Here is an 11,236-nt window from a genome sequence, read left to right on the forward strand (position 1 = left end):
ATTTAAAAGCACGACTATAGTGGCCAAAATGAGCAGTTAACGGGATTGTCGCAACATTGCTCAAAGAAATTAAAAATAAAAATAAAAGAACAGCTTGATGTGGTTCTGGTGGCCTCATCAAGCCATGATCTGGAGTGGCTGGGGTGAGAATCAGCACCTGCAAATCCGAGACTACGGTCCTCTGTCGGAAAAGGGTGCCGTGCCGTCTCCAGGTCGGGGATGAGATCCTTCCCCAAGTGGAGGAGTTCAAGTATCTTGGGGTCTTGTTCACGAGTGAGGGAGGAATGGAGAGGGAGATCGACAGACGGATCGGTTCAGCGTCTGCAGTGATGCGGACTTTGCATGGGTCCGTTATGGTCGACAGGCAAAGCTCTCAATTGACCAGTCAATCGATGTTCCTACCCTCACCTATGTGCATGAGCTGTGGGTCGTGACCGAAAGGACAAGATCCTGGATACAAGCGGCCGAAATGAGTTTCCTCCGCAGGGTGTCCGGGCTCTCCCTTAGGGGTAGGGTGAGAAACTCGGCCATCCGGGAGGGGGTCAGTGTCGAGCCGCTACTCCTTCGCATTGAGAGAAGCCAGATGAGGTGGCTCGGGCATCTGATTAGGATGTCTCACGGACACCTCCCTGGTGAGGTGTTCCGGGCACGTACCACCGGAAAGAGACCCCGAGGACGACCCAGTCTCTCGGCTGGCTTGGGAACGCCTCGGGATCCCTCCGGAAGAGCTGGAAGAAGTGGCTGGGGAAAGGGAAGTCTGGGTACCCCGGCTGAAGCTACTTCCCCCGCGACCCAACCCGGAAGATCGGTAGATAACGGATGGATGGAGAAAAACGACAACAGGAAGACTAACAGGTGAATGAAGGCGAACAAACACAAAATAGAGCACAACTGGCTGTTAACTTTGAGAGATGCTAAATGCAGTATTAACGACAACTATGACAAGAATGTAAACAGGAAAAGGATGAAAAAGCAAATCACGCGGGACAAATAAACACAAAATAGAGCACAACTGGCTGTTTACATGGAAGGAGGCTAAACGCGGCATTAATGATAATGACAACATCAAAAAGAAAAAGACTGTTTGAAATGTGATCATCATTTATCGTTAACCATTTCATCCTTAATCAGAGCCGTGACAAGAAGATGTGATTTTCACACAAAACCCATCACAGCGGGGATTTGCCACTACAGTCTGCGCTTTCACGATGTGACACGGAATATCTTAGTGATTAGCAACTGCCTGCAACAAAAATGGATGGGAAACGTTCGCCATTGACAATTGCTTTCAACGCAACAGGATGGGAGAAGTGTGATACTTGACATGTTCCCTGTATTCTGCATCTGTCTTCCAAAGGTGGGCAAATCGCTGAGTAAATTGCAGGAAAAAAAGATGGCTTTTCACCGCGCTAAAACAGCGAGGAGTGTTTCCTCCCCTGAGAATTCGCCCCATGCTGATCTTTTTGCTTATTTCACGCCGTCGTGAGCATGGCCTAAATTAGTGACTGTGCTGCAGGTTCACTGTAACCCATCAATAATACAACAAAGAGCCCAATCTGAATCCAAATTGTACTCCTTCACTGTGATTCGGGGGAAAAACAAAACCTAAAAAAAGACAGCGGTGCAAGACGGTGAGTCGGGACACCGTATCAAAACCAACAAAGAGAGGTAATGCTTACGTCCCTGTCATCAAATCCATCAAAATGGAGGAAAAATGTTAGGTGCTTGAGTATATTCATTGTTGTCAAGGTTAATTTAACATTACATCTTTCAAATGGAACATGATTTGTGATATATTGTATAATTCATATAGTCCCACTTTTACCACGAACATTGTCGTGTATTTCATTTTTTTTTTTCTTTTTCATGGTTCACAGAATGGGCGGATGCATTTAACCAGACAATATTCAGCTTTCGGAGGTTGCATTAGTCGTGGGATACAGACTGTGGAAAAGCGTACTCAAATCTCAAATTCAATTCATTCATATTGTGCGGGATTATATTGAACGATCGAGATCATGGGTAGGAAAAGTTGTGTGTTCACGGGCCACATCTCAATTTCAAAATGGACCGTGCAACTTATCTGAAAAAAAATAAATTAATTAAAAAGTGAAGTAAAAAAACGACTGCGATAAGTGTGCAAACCCCTCGTCAAACTGTTCAGAATTAACAAATCAAATTCACGATCATGTTAATTGGGAGTCAGCACACACCTGCTACAATTTCAAGTGCCTCCATATCTCCTCGTATTAAGTTCTAGAACACGTGTCAAACTCAAGGCCCGGGGGCCAGATCGGCCCGCCGCACGATTTTATGTGGCCCGCGGAGCTAAACTAAAAAAATTTCAATTTCCGTGATTCTTGTAAAAACCGGGACCAAAATTTCAAATTGTCGTGTATCATAAATGGTAAAGTTGAGATAATACAAGCATTTTTGTGTTACCAAACATGAATAGTTGAAAAAAAATACTATTACCCCTGATTTCCGATTCCAAAACTAGTTAATAAATTGATATTGTGTTGTTGTGTTATGTTAATAGTTGATATTGACGATTCAATATTTTTGTTTCACAGTCGTAACGGCCCTCTGAGGGAAACCATAACTACAATGTGGCCCCCGAGAAAAATGAGTTTGACATTCCTGTTCTCGAATATTGCGCCCCCCCACCCATTAAGTTGTATATCACAGCCTTTTCATTCATACATGGTTGAAAAAAAATATTCAAAATGTGTAGGTAAAAGATGTAAATCTGGAGAAGGATTTTTTTTTTTTAAATCAGCTAAACTAATGCAACAAATAATATGGAACTGCTGGTAAAACTGAATTACTGAGTGAAATATGTGACACCATGACCAGACTTTGCCAAATATCTATAATGTATTTAATATACTGTATGCAGATGTCTGCATGTTAGCTAGATGCAAACATATTTCTAGCAAACGAATGTACATTTTTTTTTTCTCCAAGGTTCACTCCCCATTTCCTGTTTGGGTTTGGGCCCGAACAAGCGATTGGCTGGAGGCTCGGCGGCCTCCGCTGTCAAAACACAATGACACGTTCTGCATTTTCTCGAGAGACCCCCTTCGCTATGAGAACCACGCCCCGGCAGCGACGGGACAGCGGCTTCCGCGCCGGCACCATCTCGGCTCGATAACGAGATCCGCCCGATAAAATGCACGCAGGGCGAGGGTCGGTCACGTCAGCGGCGGTGACGTGAGCCTACCTGTCACCGCCCCCGGCCTGCAAAACATTCCTCTCGCCGAAGGACGCACACAATCGCGCACACACACACACACGCAGAGACAGGCAGGATGTATGAAATATTTAGACTCCAGCGGAAATGTGGAATTCCTGGTATTCTTACAATCGAGGACTGGTTCATTCCAGGTTTGTTGCTATTTACACGCATATTGGAGATGAGAGAAAATCAAATCAAGTATAAAAATGAACATTCAGCGTTTGTTAACAAATACATTTTCTTAGAATATGAAACCGCTGAATAAATGTCCATTGGTTGCATTAATAGTATAGAGTACATCATTCATTTTTACAATCTGTCCCGGTCCTCATATTTCACATTTTTATATTTAAATAGATCATACTGCATCCATTTCTGTTAGTACAATCATAGTGTATTCATTTATCATTCTTTGACATTGATTTTACTAAATTTGAAATCATTTTATATCAATATGTAAGCACTGGGCGGCACGGTTGGTCACCTGGTAAACCGTTGGCCTCACAGTTCTGAGGACCCGGGTTCAATCCCGGCCCCACCTTTGTGGAGTTTGCATTTTCTCCGGGCACTCCGGTTTCCTCCCACATCCCAAAAACATGCAACGTTAATTGGACACTCTAAATTGCCCGTAGGTGTGCTTGTGAGTGTGACTGTTTGTCTCGACGTGCCTGCGATTGGCTGGCGACCAGTTCAGGGTCTACCCCGCCTCCTGCCGGTTCACCGCTGGGATAGGCTCCAGCACTCCCCGCGATCCTTGTGAGGATAAGTGGCAAAGAAAACGGATGGATGGGTCTCCCTCATTAAATTAAAGACATTTTATCTACCATGTTTACTCATGTAGTGGCCTGGGCGGAAGGGCAGTAGTTACTCAACTGCAGAAAGTACCGGTTGTCTACTCGTGTTCAGATTTTCAAGGCAATTCGTTTGGTATGTCGACGGTTCGACTTCACAGAAAGAATAGCTGAGGCAACGAGTTCCCAGAGATGGCTGCAACTAAAAAACTACATGGCGTGTGGCGTTTATTTACTCATGCGGACGTCACACGTGAATTTTTCGAGGAAAAACGGCATTGTTATATACGCTTTGTTAAATTAATGAGGCACTGATGTCGTTCAAGTGGATACAGATATTTACTTTGGATTAAAAGTTGTGAAAATACCAATTATTACTTTCCTATTAGCCATTTAATTGCACTTTTTTGACTCATTTTAATACACATATGGTAGACTAATTCAGTTCTAATCAGCAGTTAACTTTGACCACTGTCATCTGGATGTTTCTCTGCGGCATCTTGAGGTGTTTACCGCCTCGCTTTCTCCGTCCGCCATCAACCGCACAAGGAGCCTCGACCGCCTGTGTTTTCCACCGAAATCAATCATCGGTCATCGCAGCACCGAACGCGTTTTGGCTTCCCAAGACTCGGTCTCTCGTGATTTATTGAAATCTCCTAGCGTTGTTTAGCTTCCAGATGATTTCAAGTCCCTGCTTCGATGTTGGGAGTTGGAACTCGGGCTCCGTTCGACAGGAAGGGGAGTTTCTGCAGTGTCCGCATTGTCCACGTAATGACATCCTGCACTGAAGCGAACTTGACGGCTAAAAATGCAAGATTCTAAAAAAGTCCATACGGGCTTGCGAAAAAGAAAAAAAAAGTGTGCCGAGATGACAGACAGGCAGCTTTTAGCTCAGAGCTTCCAATTTGCCTACTGTGAATAAATCATGGGCGGGCTGGAGTGTACCACGTTGCAGAGCTGCACGCTTCCGGTGGATAGGCGGGCTGAATATTTCATGATTAAACGAATCATTATGCTGCACGGATCTAGGCCAGGGCTCAGGGTGAAGTGGTGGGGTTGTGTGTGTGTGTGTGGGGGGGGGGTGGGGGGGGTGGCCAGATAACGGTCCAAACAAGGTCCCCAACAACGCAAGGGAGGGAAGCTGAGGTGGGGGGGGGGGGGGGGCAAATCCATCTGGGTTAATCCACATAAAAACACACAACAATCAGCCACTGAGCCAAGGGTATGCAATCGATTTGCAGTTTGCACAAATCTGTGGAGCTTTGAGCAGTTTCTAGGGGGACCGGGTGCACGGAGCCCGGCCATCGAAACACTGACAGCTCAATTAACACGGAATGCAACACGTTGGCACGATACGAAATGCATCAAAACAAGTGATTAAATGTGTTTTTGGGAAGCAGCCGAACCATCAGACAGCCCACGGCGACCATTAGCTCCTCCTTTAAGTTTACTGTAAACACTGGAAGACACCTTGACGTTACATCTGTATTAGTAGCTCACAACCAGAGGGCTAAGTGGGGAATTCTAAACGTGCCGGTGCCAAAAAGGCCGAACACAAACTGTCAGGTTGGCGAGGAACTAAGCACACTAATCCCGCGTAGCACAGCGAGTCCTCGGTGTAAAGTTGACGCGAGAGGCCGGCCGACAGAAACCGGAGCCGGGGAGGTGCGACTGGCGAGCCGGCCCATCCCCGCCTACTGTCGCCCACAAGCTAATAATAGGCCGCCGATGCTAGGCGGCTAACAGCAGCACCCACCTCGCTTGTCGAGGTCGTAACCGACCACCACAAAGTAGTCGGCGAGCCTGGCCATGGCGGCCGTTCACGGCGACGGGCCTCTCGCGCTTAATGCTCGTCTCCGGGCGCCGTCAATAGTCCATTCACGTCCTGCCGGCGACGGACGCATCGCGGGCAACGGTAGCATCCTTCCAGCTGTACCCCGCCGCCATACTGTCAGTCTGCCTTCCCTGACAGCCGAAAGCGGCGAGTCTGCGCACTCGAGACTTCCAGGGAGGGGCCCGCTTTCGTTGTGAACGTTTACAATTCATTGAGAAGACAAAATATCGTTTGTTATTTATGTATTTTTAAAAACTGTTAAGAGTATAAAACTATCTGGCTCGCTTCAATTGCAATATCCCAAGGAATGAAAATTACAGGAATTTACACACCTGATTTTGTCTTTGTTTGACAGCCCGGTCTCATGCAAGTGACGGAATGAGTTACCATGTACTACATCTTTTAACAGTTTTTTTTTTTTTTTTTTAACATCTTACTCAAATTATCCTGTTTTGAGATTGAGGCCCTGTCTCAAGCGAGCCACATTCTCAAACTGGAGCAATTGGTTTAGCGACAATCCCAGCACAATTGATGACCCTCACCCCTCCCAAAAACAGTTTTGATTTTCCTTAAGATGCCATAAGACTGCAGGAAAGCACTGGTTTTGTCGAAATGAAGCTTCTCAACTCACTTCAACATAGTCACCAGCCAGATCTTTGCTACACATGGCGCCAAAGGTGCAGAGAACAAAACACAAACATTTAACGATAAAACCTCAATTGTGCAAAGTCATGTCGGATAGGAGCCCCTTGACCCAATAGTCGCGTCACTGGAGATCAGCGGATAACGTTCCGATGGGACGAGAGGAAGTCCTGATGGTCCGCATCCGTATGGCTTGTCCTTGGCTGTCGACGCCGCCGCACGTTCAGGAGAATTCCAACACTTCCTTCGCTATGACCCCGCGACCCAAAGTCCTTATCACCCTCGAGTTAAATCATACCCGAGCATGACAAATTGCTTTCTTGATACGTTTTCCTTACATTCCCCGACGAGTTTCTCACGCAAGACGCTGTCGGGAGATTGTGATTTGTACGGGCTGTTATATTTGCGCTTTAGCTCAACCTTGACCTGCACTTGAGTAATTGCCAGAGGCAGAGAAAGGGTGAGAAAGATGAAAGGAGTTATTAAATCTAAAAATGCATCCAAAGACTGGACTACATATCACTAACCAACCAGGCAGGGTAAAAATGCAATTGAGTGTCACCTATGGAGTGTCTATGGCCTCTCCGAGCCAACGCTATTGACACCTGCAGCCATCGGTATCTGGTATGTGGTTATTGTACATCACCATGCGTGGAGCCCACACCCGAGACACGAAACTGCGCTCTGCAGGAAGCAACAAACACGTGACTTCCTGCCCACTCACAAATAGACGGGATGTGGTTTGCAGGTCTCTTGCGCACTGCATCCGAGCATCTCATGATGCCAGGTGAAGTACTGGAGCGCAGGAACCAAATACTGTACATACATTAGCCCCCAGATACTCACGCAAATGTAGAAATGCATTTACTAGTCCTGAGATGTAACAAGATTATGTAACGCCAGCAGAGCGACATGTTGAAAGTTTGTGTATAGTCAACTGGCGCAACATTCAAAATGTGGCAATGTCTGTTTGTACCCAAAACGTCCCGGTGAAGGGAATCACAGACTTTGTTGCTGAAATATGAATACGTGACTAACTATTATGCCCTAAGCCTGTGATTTTATTCATTTTTTACAGAATACATTTCTGAAGGTACAATTAAGCATTGTTATTACACATTATTTTTCGAGAACTGGCTATGCTATTAAACTCCAACAGTGATTCTCAAACTCTGCCCTCCCTCTGGTGGGAAGAAAAAGAATCACTGCCCAAGAACAGTTCTGTTGTATTTTACTTTAAAGTAGAAAAAAAATTGCATTTCATCAAAAAAAAAGTACATTTCACTTTTATGTGCAATGCATTCTAATTTAATTTCAGAAAATTAATGAATAGGAGAATTGCTTAATTTTACTATATTGAAAGGTCATTATATTAGATACACTTTTTAGAAATAATCATCCCATTCATCCATCCATTTTCTCTGCCGCTTATCCTCACGAGGGTCACGGGGAGTGCTGGAGCCTGTCCTACCTGTCAACGGGGTACACCCTGAAGTGGTTGCCAGCCAATCGCAGGGCACATAGAGACAAACAGTCGCACTCACAATCACACCTAGGAGCAATTTAGAGTGTCCAATTAATGTTGCATGTTTTTGGGATGTGGGAGGAAACCGGAGTGGCCGGAGAAAACCCACGCAGGCACGGGGAGAACATGCAAATTCCACACAGGCGGGGCCGGGATTGAACCCAGGTCCTCGAAACGCTTCAGCAGCTGAGCCACTGCCAATATTGAAAATGGGACTTGGCCCGGCGTTGCAATACCGAATCAGGAAAAGTACTGCGTACAATAATGGACTGGCCCAAATAGGTTCAAATTAATCAATTGCGACAAGTATTCATCGGAAAGACGTACTGTGCCTTGTTTCGGGTATTTTCTGCACTTAATTTAAAAATGACAAAACGTGGGTGTGCCCACTCTAGTTCTCATTGACTTAATTATAAAATGTGGGGCAAAAGTAGGTAGGCACACTTGAAATATTTATTTTATAAACATTTATTTACCATTTTACACTGACACGCTCAAGGTGGGTAGTTGGCTTCAATTCATGGATTCCTGCCAGGGTTCTGGTGAGCGAAATGTTTCTCGGTGATAATTTTGAGTAGGATTGACTTCCCGTTTCTGTTGATATGTTTGCCATTTGTAGCTTTAGCAACACACCAAAAAGTGTCGCAATGAGGATGCTGGGGGAAATGTAACCACGCGGATTTGATCATGACTTATATAAAAGTGTATTTTTAATGCCTAGTAATTTCTTCATATCATTTATTTGAAGAGTCACTGACGGTGTAGTACAGGGGTCACCAACGCGGTGCCCGCGAGGTATGTTCTAAAAATACCATTGACCACAAATTGTTACTATTATTTGTGCTTTAAATTCTGAATCTGACTTGCTTACGTGAGTTAAAATTTTAAAATACCTGTAATGTCATTTACGACAATAAATTAAAACGCAAATATTTTTCGTACGTGTAATGAACTGAGTCTGAAATTCGCCGCAAACAGGTCACGTAGCCCTTCATACGATCGGTGCTCACAAAGTAGCCCTCAGCCTCAAAAAGGTTGCTGAGCCCTGGTGTAGTGGTACACACGCTTGCCTTTGCCGCGGCCAGCGTGGAATCGATTCCCGCTCAGCTATGGTGTCAATATCTGCCCTGCGACTGACTGGTGACCAGTTCAGGCTGTAGTCTGCCTTTCGCCTGAAGCTCGCTGGGATGGGCTCCAGCTTGCCTGTGACCCTTGTGAGGATAAGCGGCTTCATAATGACATGACAATATTGAAGCACAAGATTGAGATGCACATCCCAGCTGACTTTATGGAAGCAGTTTAGAATAAAGAAAAAAGGTTTTAAAACTGCTAACCCTTGTGAGGATAAGCAGCTTGGGTAATGGATGGATGGACATTTAGTTGAAAATTTTAACCGCAAATCGCGGGTATTTACTTTTGAATTTTGGGAGTCGGCATCATGCTAAGGAAGCAGCCGACGTTTGGTTCACAAAGGTCCCACCAGGGGGCAGCAATTTTTACTTTACTGGATCCTTGCTCTGAAGCAGTGGTGAGCAAACCTGTCCTCGAACAGTTCTGAAGAGTCCAAAAAAGGACATATGGGTCACATCATGCGTGGAAATGTTCAGTTCATGTGTAGAAATTTTCTTCTGCCAAATATCAATATCGGTCAGTCCCAAGCTCCAAATATGACGGGCAGGCCCCGTGAGAATCGATATTTTAGTGCTTTACTGGCCCATTTCAGACATCTGCAGCTTTCCGCCGCTGAACGCAAAAGAGAATTTGATATTTATGAGAATGACCGCACTAGACATCTTAAACGCAAACAGCAGTAAACCTGTCAGGGTTTGCAATTACGGGCGAGGAAGGAAAACATGCCCACGGGACGAGACCTTTGTTTACAGTCCCTGCAAGTCAGGCGGAGGAAACCCGAGGCCCACTTGAAGTCGCAGGTGTTGTGCGGTTGTATATGCGCCCCCCCCCCCACACCCCCACGCCCAGACCACTTAACATCTTTAATATGTTTGTCTCCGAGACACCCCACCCCCACCCCCACCCCCCGAAACAGCACCGGGATACATCGGGACCCGGGCGGCCGTTTATCTCACTCGGACAACTTTACAGCGCTGAACACACAAATAAAGATTTCCCTGCGCAAATATTGCATAATCCCAATTGATTCCTGTAAATGTTCATAATCTTATTGAACAATATTGACATGAGCGGCGCTGGGAACAAAAGTAGGCTAACTCGATTTTGTCATTTTGCAATCGGTTCTGGGGAGGGGGAAAAGTTGAGTAGTCTACACTACCGGTCGAAGGCCAAACATCCGTCAAATGTGTACATAAATAATATTCACTTATACTCACATGCAAGCTCGACCCTTTGAAGCTGACTTTTTTTGGACGGCCTTTTTGGGAGTTCGGCGTGCTCGGCTCGGAAATTGGACTTGGACCGGTGCTGCTGTGATACTAAATAAAATAAAATAGAAAGGACAAAGTGCAAAAAAAGAATTTCTCCCATATGTGAACATTGAAACGGTTATCTTAATGTCTGCTCTTAACTTAAAAATGAAAAAAAAAAAAAATATATATATATATATATATATATATAATGGGCGGAACGGTGGATCAGCTGGGAAAGCGTTGGCCTCACAGTTTGCATGTTCTCCCCGTGCCGGTGTGGGTTTCCTCTGGGTGGGCACTAAACATGCAACGTTAATTGGACACTCTAAATTGCCCGTAGGTGTGATTATGAGTGCAGCTGTTTGTCTCTTTGTCCCCTCCGATTAGCTGGCGTGTACCCCGCTTCCCGGGATAGGCTCCCCGTGACCCTAGTGAGGATAAGCGTCAGAGAAAATGGATAGATGGATGGATGGATGGATATATATAATGAGATAGGCCACTCAATATACCATGCCCAAAATTAGGCATTTTCTCATTTAAACCTACTGTGTTTATTACAATTATCCGTCAATCCATGTTCTTCACCGCTTATCCTCACGAGGGTTCCAGGGAATGCTGGAGCCTATCCCAGCTGTCAACGGGCAGGAGGCGGGGTACACCCTGTACTGGTTGCCAGCCAACCGCCGGGGACATGGAGATAAACAGTCGCACTCACAGTCACACCTAGGGGCAATTTAGACGGTCCAATTAATGTTGCATTTTTGGGGAAGTGGGAGGAAACCGGAGTGCCCACCTGGAGGAAACCCACGCCGGCACGGGGAG

General features: G+C 45.5%; 1 protein-coding gene across 5 annotated transcripts in view; it reads right to left on the reverse strand.

Moving 5' to 3' along the window:
• The window catches only part of sbf1 (SET binding factor 1), a 50,408-nt gene extending 44,380 nt beyond the window's left edge, over nucleotides 1-6,028 (reverse strand). For all 5 annotated transcript variants that reach the window (XM_061807355.1, XM_061807354.1, XM_061807352.1 and 2 more), the window contains exon 1: nucleotides 5,786-6,028. In XM_061807355.1, the coding sequence (XP_061663339.1) occupies nucleotides 5,786-5,840 (55 nt within the window). In that variant the 5' untranslated portion in view covers nucleotides 5,841-6,028. The remainder of the gene's footprint in view (nucleotides 1-5,785) is intronic.
• Nucleotides 6,029-11,236: the final 5,208 nt, after the last annotated feature.

This window comes from Syngnathoides biaculeatus, chromosome 20 (assembly GCF_019802595.1).
Source record: "Syngnathoides biaculeatus isolate LvHL_M chromosome 20, ASM1980259v1, whole genome shotgun sequence".
Classification (NCBI taxonomy): domain Eukaryota; kingdom Metazoa; phylum Chordata; class Actinopteri; order Syngnathiformes; family Syngnathidae; genus Syngnathoides; species Syngnathoides biaculeatus.